Source organism: Trachypithecus francoisi, unplaced genomic scaffold (genome assembly GCF_009764315.1).
Source record: "Trachypithecus francoisi isolate TF-2019V2 unplaced genomic scaffold, Tfra_2.0 Contig01440, whole genome shotgun sequence".
Taxonomy (NCBI): domain Eukaryota; kingdom Metazoa; phylum Chordata; class Mammalia; order Primates; family Cercopithecidae; genus Trachypithecus; species Trachypithecus francoisi.
Genome location: NW_022681431.1, coordinates 18,418,822 through 18,435,640, shown reverse-complemented (window position 1 = coordinate 18,435,640; position 16,819 = coordinate 18,418,822). Strand labels below are relative to the sequence as shown.

General features: G+C 44.7%; 3 protein-coding genes across 3 annotated transcripts in view; 2 read left to right on the top strand and 1 right to left on the bottom strand.

The window, feature by feature from the left end:
• Positions 1–16,819, top strand: part of GSR (glutathione-disulfide reductase) — a 54,187-nt gene that overhangs the window by 13,888 nt on the left and 23,480 nt on the right. Inside the window, exons 2-5 of the mRNA XM_033230206.1 lie at positions 5,977–6,003; positions 8,472–8,560; positions 10,696–10,765; positions 16,146–16,293. Coding sequence (XP_033086097.1) covers positions 5,977–6,003; positions 8,472–8,560; positions 10,696–10,765; positions 16,146–16,293 — 334 coding nt within the window. The remainder of the gene's footprint in view (positions 1–5,976; positions 6,004–8,471; positions 8,561–10,695; positions 10,766–16,145; positions 16,294–16,819) is intronic.
• On the top strand, positions 314–2,203 carry LOC117094518 (transcription initiation factor TFIID subunit 11-like). The gene is made up of 2 exons (XM_033230235.1): positions 314–1,294; positions 1,589–2,203. The coding sequence occupies exons 1-2, from the start codon at positions 992–994 to the stop codon at positions 1,913–1,915; spliced, it is 630 nt and encodes a 209-aa protein (XP_033086126.1). The 5' UTR covers positions 314–991; the 3' UTR covers positions 1,916–2,203.
• Positions 8,639–9,080, bottom strand: LOC117094515 (40S ribosomal protein S26-like). Its single transcript, XM_033230220.1, has one exon. It carries the CDS (start codon positions 9,041–9,043, stop codon positions 8,696–8,698), a length of 348 nt encoding a protein of 115 aa, XP_033086111.1. The 5' UTR covers positions 9,044–9,080; the 3' UTR covers positions 8,639–8,695.

The window sequence follows — 16,819 nt, the reverse complement described above, 5'->3', positions numbered from 1 at the left end:
AAATCCCATGTAACTGATAACTTGAGACTGTATGGAAACATAACTCATTCCTTTATTTTATTTTATTTTATTTTATTTTTTGAGACGGAGTCTCACTCTGTTGCCCTGGCTGGATGCAGTGGCGGATCTCAGCTCACTGCAACCTCCACCTCCCAGGTTCAAGCGATTCTCCTGCCTCAGCCTCCTGAGTAGCTGGGACTACAGACGTACGCTACCACACCCGGCTAATTTTTGTATTTTTAATAGAGATGGGGTTTCATCATGTTGCCCAGGCTGGTTTCGAACTCCTGACCTCAAGTGATCCGCCCGCCTCGACCTCCCAAAATGCTGGGATTACAGGCATGAGCCACTGCACCCGGCCATCACTCATTCCTTTATAATAACCGAGTGCAGGATAATAACAAGTAATAGGATTATAATGAAATTGTAGCAGGTACGCTGTTAGAATTTTGAAACAACTAAAGGAATAGAAGATTACTGTTCAGGAAGACCATCTGTTTCAAACATTAGTGATCTTCATGAGCTTTGGGCAAGTTTCTTTGAATTTAGCTTTTTGTATGAAGTGCCTTGGCTAGTATGTATGTGGTTCAGGAGCCACCATAGAAGGATACCCAGAAAGCATTCTATTATGAGAGCTAGGCTAGTATTACTGAGGCAAACAGAAAGCCAGTCTAGTTTCCTATGGTCATGATTGGCAGAGCTACAAGCCCCTAATATAAATTATGTCTAGAAGGCATTCATTTTAATATAAAAGAATAATTGTGTTATAGATGAAGGATTGAAGAGTCACTCACCAAAATTCCACTTCCCAAATTAAATCATTTTAGTGTATTTTTTGTTATTCTGGTTTATAAATGTCTAAAAACAATTACACAAGTGACAAATGACTATTTCCCATTATAAAAAGCATAGAGAGTTTGTGTAGCTTGGGGTTTCGAGCTCCCACCTCTGACAACGCCACGATCTCCTCTCCCCTCCAATCCTATTAGCGATGGACAATGCCTGCGAGTCATCCACCGACAAAGGTGGAGAGACAGGGGAGCCAGATGAGACAGCCGCTGCTCCCGGGGACCTGGGGGCTACCGACATGGGTGGAATCCCAGAGGAAACTGATGGAGACGCAGATGCGGACTTGAAAGAAGAGGAAAGCGAGCTCAAGAGTCAGGATGTCTCAAATTTAACAACAGTTGAAAGGGAAAACTCATCGTTATTTACTCCTGCAGCCAAAAAACTGAAAATAGATACCAGAGAAAAGAAAGTAGATGAAGATGAGATTCAGAAGATGCAAATCCTGGTTTCTTCTTTTTCTTTTTCTTTCTGTTGTTGTTTTTTTTTTTCTCTGTCACCCAGGCTGGAGTGCAGTGGCATAATCTCGGCTCACTGCAACCTCTGCCTCCCGGGTTCAAGCAATTCTCCTGCTTCAGCCTCCTGAGTGGCTGGGATTACAGGCGCCCGCCACCATGCCTGGCCAATTTTTGTATTTTTAGTAGAGATGGGGTTTCACCATATTGGTCAGGCTGGCCTTGAACTCCTGACCTCGTGATCTACCCGCCTCGGCCTCCCAAAGTGCAGGGATTGCAGGCATGAGCCACTGCGCCCAGCAGTTTCTTCTTTTTCTGTGGAGCAGCTGAACCATTATGAAATGTATTGCTACTCAGTGTTCCCTAAGGCAGCCATCAAAAGGCTGATCCAGTCCATCAGTGGCACCTCTGTGTCTCAGAATGTTGTTATTGCTGTGTCTGGTCTTTCCAAGGTTTTTGTCTGGGAGGTGGTAGAAAAAGCACTGGATGTGTGTCAGAAGTGGGGAGAAATGCCACCACTACAACCCAAACATATGAGGGAAGCTGTTAGAAAGTTAAAATCAAAAGGACAGATTCCTAACTCAAAGCACAAAAAAAAACTTCTTCTAGATTGAAGTCTAGAAAGGCCTATTACTGACAGAAGAAGTATTGGTTCCAGACTTCCTCTAAGACCGTGTGCACTGGTGCTTTAGTATCTCAGTCCTCCAAGGATTCCATGATGATTTTAATGTCTTTCTTAAAACTCTGAGATTTGTCACACCTAGAAAGTGTGTAGCCTGTCTGATACTTACCTTGACTAAATTTTTGGACCTATTGGGGCATTTTGAAGTTTTTAACTGTCTTGGCCAGTTGGAAGATGATGTGTGGGCTGTAAGCATCTTCTGGACAGGGGAACTGCTTTCAGAGAGAAAACTTTTCCAAGAGAGTTTTTTTTTTTTTTTGGAGATAGGGTCTTGCTCTGTCACCCAGGCTGGAGTGCAGTGGCATGACCGCAGCCTTGAACTCTTGACCCTCCCACCTCAGTTTCCTGAGTAGCTAGGACTACAGGCACACTACTGTGCCCAACTAACTTCTTTTTATTTTTATTTTTTTATTTTTTATTTTTTTATTTTTTTTGAGACAGAGTCTTGCTCTGCCACCCAGGCTGGAGTGCAGTGGCCTGATCTCAGCTCACTGCAAGCTCCGCCTCCCGGGTTTACGCCATTCTCCTGCCTCAGCCTCCCGAGTAGCTGGGACTACAGGCGCCCGCCTCGTTGCCCGGCTAGTTTTTTGTATTTTTAAGTAGAGACAGGGTTTCATCGTATTAGCCAGGATGGTCTCGATCTCCTGACCTCGTGATCCGCCCGTCTTGGCCTCCCAAAGTGCTGGGATTACAGGCTTGAGCCACCGCGCCCGGCCAACTTCTTTTTATTTTTTATGGAGATGGGGTCTTGCTTTGTTGCCCAGGCTGGTCATGAACTCCTGGCTTCAAGCAGTCCTCCTGCCTCAGCCTCCTAAAGTGCCGAGAGCTTTCGTGATTTTATATTGAAGCCTAAAGTTGCTAAGACTTAGGTTGTTTCTTATATCTGGTTTTAAGTAGAGGAAACAACCAGAAACTTTTACTTGTGATCCTCTATGAAACAGCCAGAAACTTTTACTTGTGACACTCTGCCATGAAGGATGCGGTGCTGGCAGGAATAGTGGAATAATTGCTGCTTGTAAACATCTAAGATTCTCTTGTGAATTTTGGTGAGTGATCATTAAACTGTTTTCCAAAAGCATATACAGGCCAAGCGCGGTGGCTCATGCCTATAATCCCAGCACTTTGGAAGGCTGACGCGGGAGAATCACTTGATCTCGGGAGTTCAAGATTAGCCTGGGCAATATACTGAGACCTTGTCTCTATTTTTGTAAAGTAGTTTTAATTTTTATTTATAAAATAAAAAGCATATATAGGCCATGTATGGTGGCTCACACCTGTAATCTCAACCCTTTGGGAGGACGAGTTAGGAGGATTGCTTGAACCCAGAAGTTTGAGACCAGCTTGGGCAACATAGTGAGACCCTGTCTCTGTATTTTTAGAAAAAATTTTTTTTTTTTTTTTTTTAAGTATATCCAGGCACAGTGGCTCATGCCTGTAATCCCAGCACTTTGGGATGCCAAGGCGGGTGGATCACTTGAGCTCAGGAGTTTAAGACAAGCCTGGGCAACGTGGTGAGACCCTGTCTCTACTAAACATACCAGGCATAGTGGTGAACGCCTGTGGTCCCAGCTACTCGGGGGCTGAGGAGGGGGGATTGTTTGATCCTGGGGAGCAGAGGTTGCAGTGAGCTGAGATTGTGCCATTGCACTCCAGCCTGAGTGACAGAGCAAGACTGTCTCAAAAAAAAAAAAAGAATATAGAACAAAATGTGAAAGTTTTCTCCCTCTCCAGAGAAACACTGTTGATTGCTTGGAGTATAGCCAAATTGTGTTTACACCCATATATATATATATATATACACATACACATACTACATATAAATACGAATTGGGTCATGGCATAACTACTGTTCGGCAACTTTCTTTTGATGCATAACAGTATATGTTAGGACTGTTTCCATATAGTGCATAGAAATCTACCTTGCCCTTTTTAAATGGCTGCAGAATATTCCACAGACTCAATGTATAACAATTTATTTGATACTTCCCTGCTGATGGATATTTAATGTGTCTATAGTTACCCATTATCACCAAGCTTCAGGGAATATCCCTGAATGCATCTTTGGACACAGGAGCATAATATGTGACTACTTTTCTAGGTTACTCTAAAAGTAGAATTTTAGACTAGGCCGTGGCCAGTCTCGGTGGCTCAGGCCTGTAATCCCAGCGTTTTGGGAGGCCACAGTGGGTGGATCACCTGAAGTCAGGAGCTCGAGATCAGCCTGGCCAACACGGTGAAACCCCATCTCTACTAAAAATACAAAAATCAGCCGAGTGCTGTGGTGCGCGCCTGTCATCCCAGCTACTTGCGAGGCTGAGGAAAGGCAATCCTGGGCCAATCAGGATGTGTTTGCTAACACTAGTTATAATCAACCTTTAACATTTTTGCCAATCTGACAGATGAAAAATATTTCATTATTTAAATTATCTGTTATCTTTACTTTTAAAAAATATAGCTTTCGGCTGGGTGTGGTGGCTCATGCCTGTAATCCCAGCACTTTGGGAGGCCACGGTGGGTAAATCACTTGAGGTCAGGAGTTTGAGACCAGCCTGGCCAACAAGGTGAAACTCCATCTCTAGTAAAAATACAAACATTAGCCAGGCAGGATGGCAGGCACCTGTAATCCCAGCTACTCGGGAGGCTGAGGCATGAGAATCGCTTGAACCCGGGAGGCAGAGGTTGCAGTAAGCTGAGATCTTGCCACTATATTCCAGCCTGCGCCATATAGTGAGACTCAGTCTCAAAAAAAACCCAAACAAACAAAATAATGCAGTTTTCTGACTGGGTGCAGTGGCTCATGCCTGTAATCCTGGCACTTTGGGAGGCTGAGGCAGGTGGATCACCTAAGGTCAGGAGTTCGAGACCAGCATGGCCAACATGGCAAAACCCCATCTCTACTGGAAATACAAAAATTAGCTGGACGTGGTGGTGCACATCTACAGTCCCAGCTATTTGGGAGGCTGAGGCAGGAGAATCGCCTGAATCCGGGAGGTAGAGGTTGCAGTGAGCTGTGATCGCACCATTGCACTCCAGCCTAGACAACAAAGCGAGACTCTGTCTCAAAAAAAAAAAAAAAGTAGTTTTCTGGTCTTGCTTTTTCTACTTTTATTCCATAAGTATTTTTCTATATATTAACTAGCAGTGAAATGGAAATGATTGTAACCAAATACGTATTTGTACATAACATGATAATCTGTGCATTTGTGCATTTTACTTTTCTACATTTTGGTTACTTCTTTAGGCCAAATGCCAAGTGGTTATAAATCAAAGTCATTTTATGAGATCTAATATTTATTTAGGTTTTCTCAAGTTTCTTTACTAATGGTTAATCAACATCCCAAGTTCCATGCCTTGTACTTTAAATTTTTGTGCTTTTGGTGAGTATTTCTTTTTTGAGGCAGGGTCTCGCACTGTCACCTAGGCAGGAGTGCAGTGGCACGATCATGATTGTGGCTCACTGCAGCCTTGTCCTCCTGGGCTCAAGTGGTCCTCCCACCTCAGCCTCCTGAATAGCTGGGACCACAGGCGTGCACCACCACACTCAGCTAATTTTTTTTGTAGGGATGTGGTCTCGCTTGTTGCCCAGGCTGATCTTGAATTCATGGGCTTAAGCAATCCAACTGCCTCAGCTCCCAAAGTGCTGGAATTACAGGTGTGAACTACCACGCCTGGCCCATCTTGGGTGTTTATCCATGTATTCTGCAGTACTGTCCCCAGAAGTCCTCTTAGACAGATGCTCAGGATGGACTGATTGTCCTTTCTCTGTCTGCTTTCCTTGAGAAAATGCTGATGAATAAACTTCTCTCCCTCATCACAGAAGGAAAATAATGTTCTTATCTTTTTTTAACAGAGAAAGTAACTAGAATTTAGTACACTGTGACTTAGAACCTAAGGAAGCCTCCTCACTTGATGCTTAGTGTGCATTTCTTGCAGATTTGTTTGGTGGTTTGAATTCAATATTGTTAAAGTCTGTCTCTCTTTTTTTTTTTCCAGGTGAATGTTGGATGTGTACCCAAAAAGGTAGAATTTTTATTTCTCTTTCCCTTTACAATCCTTTTTCTATTTGGTAAATCATAATCTGAATAAGAATGTTTCCAAATGTATCCGTTAAAATTCATTCTGCAAAAAAAACCCTAGACCCCACTAAAAGTGGCTTAAGCAATAGGATTGTTTTTGTTTGATTTGTGTTTAAAATTTTTTGTTTATTTTTAATTACTTTTTATTTTTATTATTATTATTTTTTTGAGACGGAGTTTCACTCTTGTCGCCCAGGCTGGAGTACAGTGGCGCGACCTCGGCTCACGGCAACCTCTGCCTCCTGAGTTCAAGTGATTCCCTTTCCTCAGCCTTGCAAGTAGCTGGGATGACAGGCGCGCGCCACAGCACTCGGCTGATTTTTGTATTTTTAGTAGAGATGGGGTTTCACCGTGTTGGCCAGGCCGATCTCGAGCTCCTGACTTCAGGTGATCCACCCACCGTGGCCTCCCAAAACGCTGGGATTACAGGCCTGGGCCACAGCCTAGTAATTTAGTTTGGTCATCTACACCACAGGGTAGTTTTTTCTCGGCAGGAAGACCCAGCCAGCAAACCAAACTGTTGAATGGAATCTTCTTAAGTTCTGTGGATTCATGGATTTTCTGTATCGTGTTGGTGATTTTTTTGGTATTAATATCTGTGGTGCGGGTCACATTGAATGATTTCATTTTTTTACCCTTGACAAAGAGCACAAAACAGCAGCTCTTATTTCTAAAGCTGCCTCTTGCTTATACTTGCAAAGAATGCCACTCATTTGAATGAACTTTCAACGTATGTTGTAATCTCAAGCTTACCACCTTTATTAATGGCATTCCATTTTAACTTGTCATCTTTTTGGTATTATTAAGCAAATCTCTTAATCTCATCAGTGATGCACACCTGAGTTTAATTCCAAAAAGCTTTTTTGAAATCTGTTCCGTGGTGTAGGTGATGGTTTTCTTTCTGTGTTAGGAAGACTTTTTTTCTCTGGTACGTTTTCCCTTAACTGTTTCCTTTCCTATTAGTCATACATTTTGGAATCTCTTCTACTTGGAACCATGCAATTATGACTGTATGAATTATATAAATTCATTATAAGGTGGTTTTATGTAGTTTAAACCAGTTATGATAGTAAATTTCGTGTTGATTGGTGCAAGTTTATTTTTTAAAAAATATACCGCTAGGCTAATACTGTACAGTAAACTGATTTTGTAATGTTTTATTCTCATATTTACTTATTCCTTCTATCACATGTGGTAGACATTTATGTATGTTCATTTATATATGTTTTTGTTTCTTCTTGTTTGTTTGTTTATTTTATTTTTTTTGAGACGGAGTCTCACTGTTGCCCAGGCCAGAATGCAGTGATGTGATTTCAGCTCACTGCAACCTCCACCTCCCAGGTTCAAGTGATTCTCCTGCCTCAGCCTCACGAGTAGCTGGGACTACAGGCACGCACCACCATGCCTGGCTAATTTTTTTTTTTTTTTTTTGTATTTTTATTAGAAATGGGGTTTCACCATGTTAGCCAGGATGGTCTCAAACTCCTGACCTCGAGTGATCCACCTCCTTCAGACTTCCAAAGTGTTGGGATTATAGGCATGAGCCACTATACCCGGCCTTGTTTTTTTTTCTTTTTAGTCTGTTTTTAATATCTTTCCCCTTATCTCTTTAAAAAAAAAAGTTTTAAGTTAGCAAGGTATAGTAGATTTTATTTATTATTATTATTTATTTTTTTATTTTTTGAGACAGTCTCTCTCTGTCACTCAGGCTGGAGTGCAGTGGTGTGATCTTGGCTCACTACAACCTCTGCCCTCGTGGTTCAAGCGATTCTCCTGCCTCATTCTTCCAAGTAGCTGGGACTACAGGCGTGTGCCACCATGCCCAGCTAATTTTTGTATTTTTAATAGAGATGGGGTTTTGCCATGTTGGCCAGGCTGGTCCCAAACTCTCTCTTTTTTTTTTTTTTTTTTTTTTGAGATAGTCTTGCCCTGTCGCCCAGGCTGGAGTGCAATGGCACAATCTCAGCTCACTGCAACCTCCACCTCCCAGGTTCAAGAGATTCTCCTGCCTCAGCCTCCTGAGTAGCTGGGATTACAGGCGTGTGCCACCACGCCTGGCTAATTTTTTTTGTATCTGTAGTTGAGACGGGGTTTCATCATGTTGGCCAGGCTGGTCTCGAACTCCTGACCTCGTGATCTGCCCACCTTGGCCTCCCAAAGTGCTGGGATTATAGCCGTGAGCTGCTGCGCCTGGCCCAAACTCTTGACCTCAAGTAATCCACCTGCCTCGGCCTCCCCAAAGTGCTGGGACTGCAGGTGTGAGCCACCGCACCTACCCAGATTTGCTTTTAATTTAAAGGGCAGTATTTTATCTGCTGTTACCTAGTTACCATTCATTCATGATTTCTTTTTTCCCTCAGGACTCATTTACTGCTGTTTTTTATCCTTTTTTTTTTTTTTTTTTTTTTACAGGTAATGTGGAACACAGCTGTCCACTCCGAATTCATGCACGATCATGCTGATTATGGCTTTCCAAGTTGTGAGGGTAAATTCAATTGGCGGTAAGTGTCAACATTAAGAGGGTTCAGTTTCCAAGTATAGATATTTTTCTTTCTTTTTTTTTTTTTTTTAAGTACAACTTCCATTTTATTTTTCTCCAGAGAATAGTCTGTCTCAGTCTTTAAGGACTCAGCTCCTTACATGGGCTTTGGTGGGGGACGTGGGGCAGCACCCGCAGGTCTAAATCGGGGAGGGGGTGTTCGGTCCTTGCGGGCTTCATGAGATCGATTCCTGACTACTTTGCTGTGAATTGCACGACTCACACAGTAATGCAGCTTCACAAACAGCTTGGGAAGCACACAGGCATCGAAGATGCTCTCTTCAGAAATGTCCCTGACTGCTGCGGCCTCCACTATGTTTTGAATGACGAATTTCTTAATGGCCTTGTCCTTGGGCACGCATCGGGCACAGTTCGTGCAGCGGATAGGCTGCACATGGCTGCGGTCCTTTTTGGCATGACCGTTGTTCCTTCTTTTCTTTGTCATCTTGGATGTACAGACCGAAGACCATAGTTTTCTTTCATAACTAAGTGAGCCGTAAACTTTTTTAGGGATGGAAGAGGAATTGTGGTAAATATTCACAGTATGAGATTTACAGTTTAGCCATTTTTAAGTATACAATTGAGTGCCATTAAGCACATTCACATAGGTGTACAGTCATCACCACTATTACCACTTCCAGAACTTTCCTGCCATCCCAAACAGAAACTCTATTCCATTAAACAATAACCCCTCATTCTCTTCTCCTGCTGGCCCCTGGGAACCTCTATTCTGCTTTCTGTCTCTATGAATTTGCCAATTCTAGGAAATTCATATAAGTGGAATCATATAATATTTGTTCCTTTATGTCTAGTTTGTTTTCATGGTTTGTCCCTGTTGTCGTATGTATCAGAACTTCATTGCTTTTTGTTGTTGTTGTTGTTAAGACAGGGTCTTGCTCTGTTGCCCACACTGGAATGCAATGGTACGATCATAGCTCACTGCAATCTTGAGCTCCTGGGCTCAAGCTATCCTCCCACTTCAGCCTCCTGAGTAGCTGGAACTACAGGCATGTGCCACCATGCCTGCCTATTTTTTTTTATTTTTATTTTTAGTAGAGATGAGGTCTCACTGTGTTGCCCAGGCTAGTCTTGAACTGCTGAGCTGAAGTGATCCTCCCACCTCAGCCTCCCAATTTGCTGGGATTTCAAGTGTGAGCCACTGTGCCCAGCCTTCATTCCTTTTAAAGGCAGATTAAGATTTCATCATATGGATAAAACCACATTTTGTTTATCCATTCATTCGTTAGTGAATTTTTGGGTTGTTTTTACCTTTTATTTTTTTTGAGACGGAGTCTCGCTCTGTTGCCCAGGCTGGAGTGCAGTGGCGCAATCTCGGCGCACTGCAAGCTCCACCTTCCGGGTTCACGCCATTCTCCTGCCTCAGCCTCTTGAGTACCTGGGACTACAGGCGCCCGCCACCATGCCCGGCTAATTTTTTGTATTTTTTTTTAGTAGAGACAGGGTTTCACCGTGTTAGCCAGGATGGTCTCGATCTCCTAACCTCGTGATCCACCCACCTCAGCCTCCCAAAGTGCTGAGATTACAGGCGTGAGCCACTGCGCCCAGCCTGTTTTCCCTTTTGGTTATTATGAACAATGCTGCTCTGAACATTCCTGTAAAGGTATCTATCTGTTCGGGTCTCTGCTTCCAGTTTCTTTTGGGTCTGTACTTAGAAGTGGAATTGCTGGTTCATATGGCAGTTTTGTGTTAACTATTTAAGGAACTGCTGTACATCTTTTGAAGCCATAACAGTTTTGAAGAAATTTAGCAAATTTATGTAACAGGTATTTATTAAGTACCCACCACATCCTACGCACACCGTGTTCTAGGGACTGTGCCAAAACATTTCTTCTTGTCTTCTGTGCAGAAAGACGATGCCAGCTGAGTGCGTTCTCCACTGAGTGGCACAGAGGCTTTTAACACATGGGGCAGCAGAATGAAACAGGGAAGGGATGACTGTCTTCAGAGACATTCACTCACTGTGGTTCCTGTTGACAGTCAGTGATTCTCTGCTCGGGTGTTCAGGGACAGATGCCTTAGTTACTAACTGGAAGGGGAAGATCCTGTTTCTGAGTACTGACTTGGGTTTCATTGCAGTGTTATTAAGGAAAAGCGGGATGCCTATGTGAGCCGCCTGAACACCATCTATCAAAACAATCTCACCAAGGTGTGTATGCTGGGTTTTTAACTTTGAGAAAAAGCTGTTCCCTTCTTGAGTACTCAGCTAAGTCTTGCCAGACTGTAGCTCTGTTTATTTATTTTTATTATTATTATTTTTTTTGGAGACGGAGTCTTGCTTTGTTGCCCAGGCTGGAGTGCAGTGGCGTGATCTCGGCTCACTGCAACCTCCGCCTCCTGAGTTCAAGCAATTCTTCTGCCTCAGCCTCCTGAGTAGCTGGGTCTACAGGCTACATGGTGTGCCACCATGCCCAGTTAATTTTTGTATTTTTTAATAGAGACAGGGTTTCATCATGTTGGCCAGGCTGGTCTTGAATTCCTGACCTTAGGTGATCTGCCCACCTTGTCCTCTCAAAGTGCTGAGATTATAGGCGTGAGCCACCGCACCTGGCCCTATTTTATTTTTAATGACCAAGTCTCTATCTGTCCCCAGGTTGGAGTACAGTGGTGCAATCATAGCTCACTGCAGCCTCCAAATCCTGGGCTCCTCCCGTCTCCTTAGTAGCTAGGACTATAGGCATGCACCACCACACCTGGCTAATTTTTAAAATATTTTGTAGAGATTTCTTACTATCTTGCCTAGGCTGGTCTTTAAACTCCTGCCTTAGCCTCCCAAAGTGTTGGGAGTATAGGCATGAGCCACTGTGCCTGGCCTCTTACTTTTTCTCTTATTGAAATTGACCTGTCAGAGCAGAAGCCTCTGACCCAGCTGGCCAGTCTCTTCTGCAGAGAGAGGGTGGTGTGTGCCAGAGCTGGTAGACCAGGCCTCACCTAATGGCTGCACCTTGAGTAGATCTGGCCTGGCACTTAGATTCAGAAGTCACATACGAGAGACTTTGTGCACCAGTGTGGCAGTTTATTAATTAAAAAGAGGAGTGCCATCTAGCTGAAAACCTGCCATTGTGTGTTTTTTTGTTTGTTTGTTTGTTTGTTTTTTGAGAGAGTTTCTCTAGTCATCCAGGCTGGAATGCAAGAGCACAATCTCAGCTCAGTGCAACCTCTGCCTCCCGCCAGGTTCAAGCAATTCTCCTGCCTCAGCCTCCCAAGTAGCTGGGATTACAGGCATGCACCACCACGCCTAGCTAGTTTTTGTATTTTTAATAGAAACAGGATTTCATCATGTTGGCCAGGGGTCTCGAACTCCTGATCTCAAGTGATCTGCCCACCTCGGCCTCCCAAAGTGCTGAGGTTACAGGCATGAGCTACTGTGCCCGGCCAAACCTGCCATTGTTTATTTGCCTAGAGTAAGACCTTCTTAAGAGACCAAATTAGGATTCAGAAGGTTGTTTTTTTGAATGACATCTGATCAAGAAAACTGGACAGAGGTGTGTTTGCCTCTAGCAACTGTATGTCATCCTTCACTATCCTGATGGTTCCCCCCTAGTGCTGGGATGTGACACCTTTCCCACCAGGACCATGTGGGTGACATTCACAACCTGTGCATTACTTAACTCTCCTTTTTCTTGACAGTATCTTTCCACCACCCTTCATTTGTCTTTGTGGTCTCACTTTGCTGTTTCTAAGATTTCTTAGGTTTTGTTTGTTTGTTTGTTTGTTTGTGAAACAGAATCTTGCTCTCTCCCCCAGGCTGGAATGCAGTTGTGTGATTTCAGCTCACTGCGACCTCTGCCGCCCAGGTTCAAGCAATTCTTGTGCCTCAGCCTCCCGAGTAGCTGGGACTACAGGCATGTGTCCCCATACCTGCCTAATTTTTTTTTGTATTTTTAGTAGAGATAGGGTTTCACCATGTTGGCCAGCTGGTCTCGAACTCCTAACCTTGAGTGATCCGCCTGCATCAGCCTCCCAAAGTGCTGGGATGACAGGGCTGAGCAACCAGCCTTGGCCCTCTTAGGTTATATTTAGATCAGAACCTTTTTTTGTTTTTTGAGACAGAGTTTTGCTCTGTTGCCCAGGCTGGAGTGCAGTGGCATGATCTCAGCTCATTACAGCCTGGACCTCCCAGGCTCAAGTGATCCTCCTGCCTTGGCCTTCCGACATGCTGGGATTATAGGCATCAGCCACTACACCTGGCTTAGATCAGTAGATTCTTGATGATAATTGGGCCACTGTGATCTCAGTAGCAGCATATTTATAAACCAATTTTTAGGACAAGCTTCATAGGTAGCTAACTGTATGCAGTTTTATATTCTTATTCATTGGGTTTATTTTTTGGAGGGTGATCTTTTCCAACCTGATCCGCAATCCAGGGGGAAAAATATTTAGAGGCCTGCAGTCCTTATGCACAGGAGATTTTAAGACTGAGTATAGGGTAACACTGGCAGTAGTAAAACACACCAAGTTTTTTATTTTTTATTTATTTACTTATTTTTTGTTTATTTTTATTTTTTGAGATGGAGTCTCGCTCTGTCGCCCAGGCTGGAGTGCAGTGGCCGGATCTCAGCTCACTGCAAGCTCCGCCTCCCGGGTTTACGCCATTCTCCTGCCTCAGCCTCCCAAGTAGCTGGGACTATAGGCGCCCACCACCTCGCCCGGCTAGTTTTTTTTTTTTTTTGTATTTTTTAGTAGAGACGGGGTTTCACCATGTTAGCCAGGATGGTCTCGATCTCCTGACCTCGTGATCTGCCCGTCTCAACCTCCCAAAGTGCTGGGATTACAGGCTTGAGCCAATGCGCCCGGCCCCAAATTTTTTATTTTGTTTTAATTATTTTTTTGAAGTCAGGATCTCACTCTCTTGCCCAGACTGGAGGGCACTGGCATGATGACAGCTTACTGTAGCCTTAACCTCCCAGGCTCAAGCAATCCTCCCACCTCAGCCGCCTGAGTAGCTTGGACTATAAGCACTGTCCCACCATACCCTACTACTTTAAAACATTTTTGTAGAGGCTGGGCGTGGTGGCTCACGCCTGTAGTCACAGCAGTTTGGGAGGCTGAGGCGAGCGGATCATGAGGTCAGGAGATCGAGACCATTCTGGCTAACATGGTGAAACCCCATCTCTACTAAACAGACAAAAATTAGCTGGGTGTGGTGGCATGTAGTCCCACCTACTCACAAGGCTGAGGAAGGAGAATGGCGTGAACCCTGGAGGCGGAGCTTGCAGTGAGCTGAGATTGTGCCACTGCACTCCAGGCTGGGCGAAAGTGCAAGACTCCCATCACTAAAAATTTTTTTTACTTTTTATTTTTTTTGTAGAGGTGAGGTCTTGCTATGTTGCCCACACTGATCTTGAACTCATGGTCTCAAGCAACCCTTCTGCCTTGTCCTCCCACAGTATGGGGATTATAGGCATAAACCACTGCATCTGACCTTTTTTTTTTTTTTTTTTAAATGGAGCTAGCTGAAATACTTTTGCAAAAGAGATAGGAAAATTATTCAGGAACCAGCATTTTGTAATACTTCGAAATCTTGGTGTGTGCTATAGCTTATGGTGATCTTATGGGGAAGGAATTACTTACAGTTGACCCAGAAGTTCTGTATTGCAAAGGAAACTTTCTATTTAATGTCCTAGAAAATGAAAGTAAAAATCTCACTGCTTCTTCCTCTGAACTAGTGTCTGTCCTATTGCCATGTGGGCCACACTCCTTTTTGTCTAGCATTGCAGAGGACGTCATTACGACCTGAGGGAATGGTGTTCTGGAGGCCTGTGGGTTTTGACTTTGACCTTGATTCAGCTTGATTAAGCCTGGCACCTGCAGGAACAGGCCTGGAGGGTGCAGGGAAAGGAGAAGATAACTCAATTCAGAATCAAGCATGTTCCAAAATGTTAAAGCATTCCACTTTGTAATCATGCTTACATGGTTCCATTATTCTTATAAGTTGACCATGTTTGCATGCCCCTGCATATATCGTGGCTGGCAGAAGCATGCCAGCACCCCCTAAGTGAAGGCCTTGGTGCAGAGGATTCCAGTAAGAGCACATCCAAAAGTAAGAGTCTGAGTTCTCCCCATCTCCAGCATAGAACTTCCGTGTCATGTACTTTTGTGGTATTTTTCCCATTTTACGAAAGCACAAGCATTGTGTTTCCCTCCCTTGGCCAGAGTATTCCTGTCTTGGTCTTGCGTCTGCTCATTTCAGCTTTATCCTGTTATCTTTCTCAGCCTTCTGTCTCTCCTCCAGACACACCAGTCTTTTTGAGAGAGAGTCTTGGCTCTGTCGCCCAGGCTGGAGTGCAGTGGCGCAATCTCGGCTCACTGCAACCTCTGCCTCCCAGGTTCGAGGGATTCTCGTGCCTCAGCCTCCTGAGCAGTTGGAATTACAGGTGCTCGCCACCACTCCTGGCTAATTTTTATATTTTTAGTAGAGACAGGGTTTCTCCTTGTTGGTCAGGCTGGTCTTGAACTCCCGACCTCGGGTGATCCGCCTGCCTCGGCCTCCCAAAGTGCTGGAATTACAGGTGTGAGCCACCACGCCCAGCCCAGACACACCATTCTGTAATGTGTTCACATTGCACATAAGGAACTTGCACCTTCAATTCTTGGGGGCAAAGATGTCATCTTTCTTACGGGGGTGCCTCGTATATACTTTTTTGTCTGGGTTTCGGCCCAAGGTAGCACTTGTATTTCTTCTTCTTTTTTCTTTCTCCTCCTCCTCCTCCTCCCCCTCCTTCTTCTCCTCCGCCCTTCACTTCCTCCCTCCTCCTCCTCCCCCTCCTTTTCCCCTCTCCTCCTCCTCCCCCTCCTTTTCCCCTCTCCTCCTCCTCCCTCCTCAATCTCCACTTCTCCTCCTCCTCCTCCTCCTTTTCTTCCTCTTTTCCTCCTCCTTCTTTCTCCTAATTTCTTTCTTCTAACTTCTTTCTTCCTCCTCCTCCTCCTCCTTCTCCTCCTCCCCTTTTTCCTCCTCCTCCTTCTCCTTCTTCCTTCCCCTCCTCCTCTTCCCTCCTTCCTTCTTCTTCTTCCTTCTCCTCCTCCTCCTCCTTTTCACTTTGTCATCCAGGCTGGAATGCAGTGGCGCCATCTCAGCTCACTGCAGCCTCAACCTCCCAGATGCAAGCAATCCTCCTGCCTCAGCCCCTCAAAGAGCTGGGACTACAGGTGTGCAGCACCATGCCTGGCTAGTTTTTGTATTTTTAGTAGAGACTGGGTTTTGACATGTTTCTCAGGCTGGTCTCAAATTCCTGAGCTCAAGCTATCCACCCACCTCTGCCTCCCAAAGTGCTAGGATTACAGGTGTAAGCCACTGTGCCCATCCTATTTCATCTTACTATATACTTCCAGCATCTAATGGCAACCCCTTTCCTAAGTGTAGGTTGCCAGTTAGGAGTTCTACAGAAACTTGAACAATGGAGAATTGTGTTGGCATCAGCAAACCAAGAATCAAAATGTTTAGTAGATAAATGAAAGTTCTTATAAGTTGCAGCAGGTGTCTTTGTTTTTATTCTAAGAACAGGCTAATGTCATGGTTCCTTTTCTAGTCCCATATAGAAATCATCCGTGGCCATGCAGCATTCACGAGTGATCCCAAGCCCACGATAGAGGTCAGTGGGAAAAAGTACACCGCCCCTCACATCCTGATCGCCACAGGTGGTGTGCCCTCCATCCCTCATGAGAGCCAGATCCCGGGTGAGTCATACAGCAGGTACTCATTAACAGCAGTCAGGAGTTTACCGTTGCTTTCAACCTGACAAGCCATGCCAGGGGATCTGCCTAAACCAATTCTCTCTTTGGAGCCAGGCCATGGGAAAAGGTCTCTGCAGAACCTAACTCCAGTTGGCCTAGTGGTAGCTTATGATGCAGTCACCCAGGCTGCAGTGCAGTGGCACGATCTTGGCTCACTGCTACCTCCACCTCCTGGGTTCAAGCGATTCTCCTGCCTCAGCCTCCCGAGTAGCTGGGACTATAGGCACGCCACCACCACACCTGGCTAATTTTGGTATTTTTAGTAGAGACGGGGTTTCATCATGTTGGCCAGGCTGGTCTTGAACTCCTCACCTCAGATGATCTGTCCACCTTGGCCTCCCAAAGTGCTGGGATTGGCCATGCCCGGCCAAGAGATTTCATTTGGCCCCAGGCTCAGACATATTGTAGGTAACAGAGGGAGAGAAATCAATGAAAGCCCCATTCTTTCCTTCTCAGCTTAGCATACATT

Excerpts from the sequence above, each read along its gene's own strand:
- LOC117094518 (XM_033230235.1), top strand. The coding sequence starts at position 992 with ATGGACAATGCCTGCGAGTCATCCACCGACAAAGGTGGAGAGACAGGG. Across the intron at positions 1,295-1,588 it reads TTCAGAAGATGCAAATCCTG|CCACTGCGCCCAGCAGTTTC; the intron begins GTTTCTTCTTTT and ends TGCAGGCATGAG.
- LOC117094515 (XM_033230220.1), bottom strand. The coding sequence starts at position 9,043 with ATGACAAAGAAAAGAAGGAACAACGGTCATGCCAAAAAGGACCGCAGC.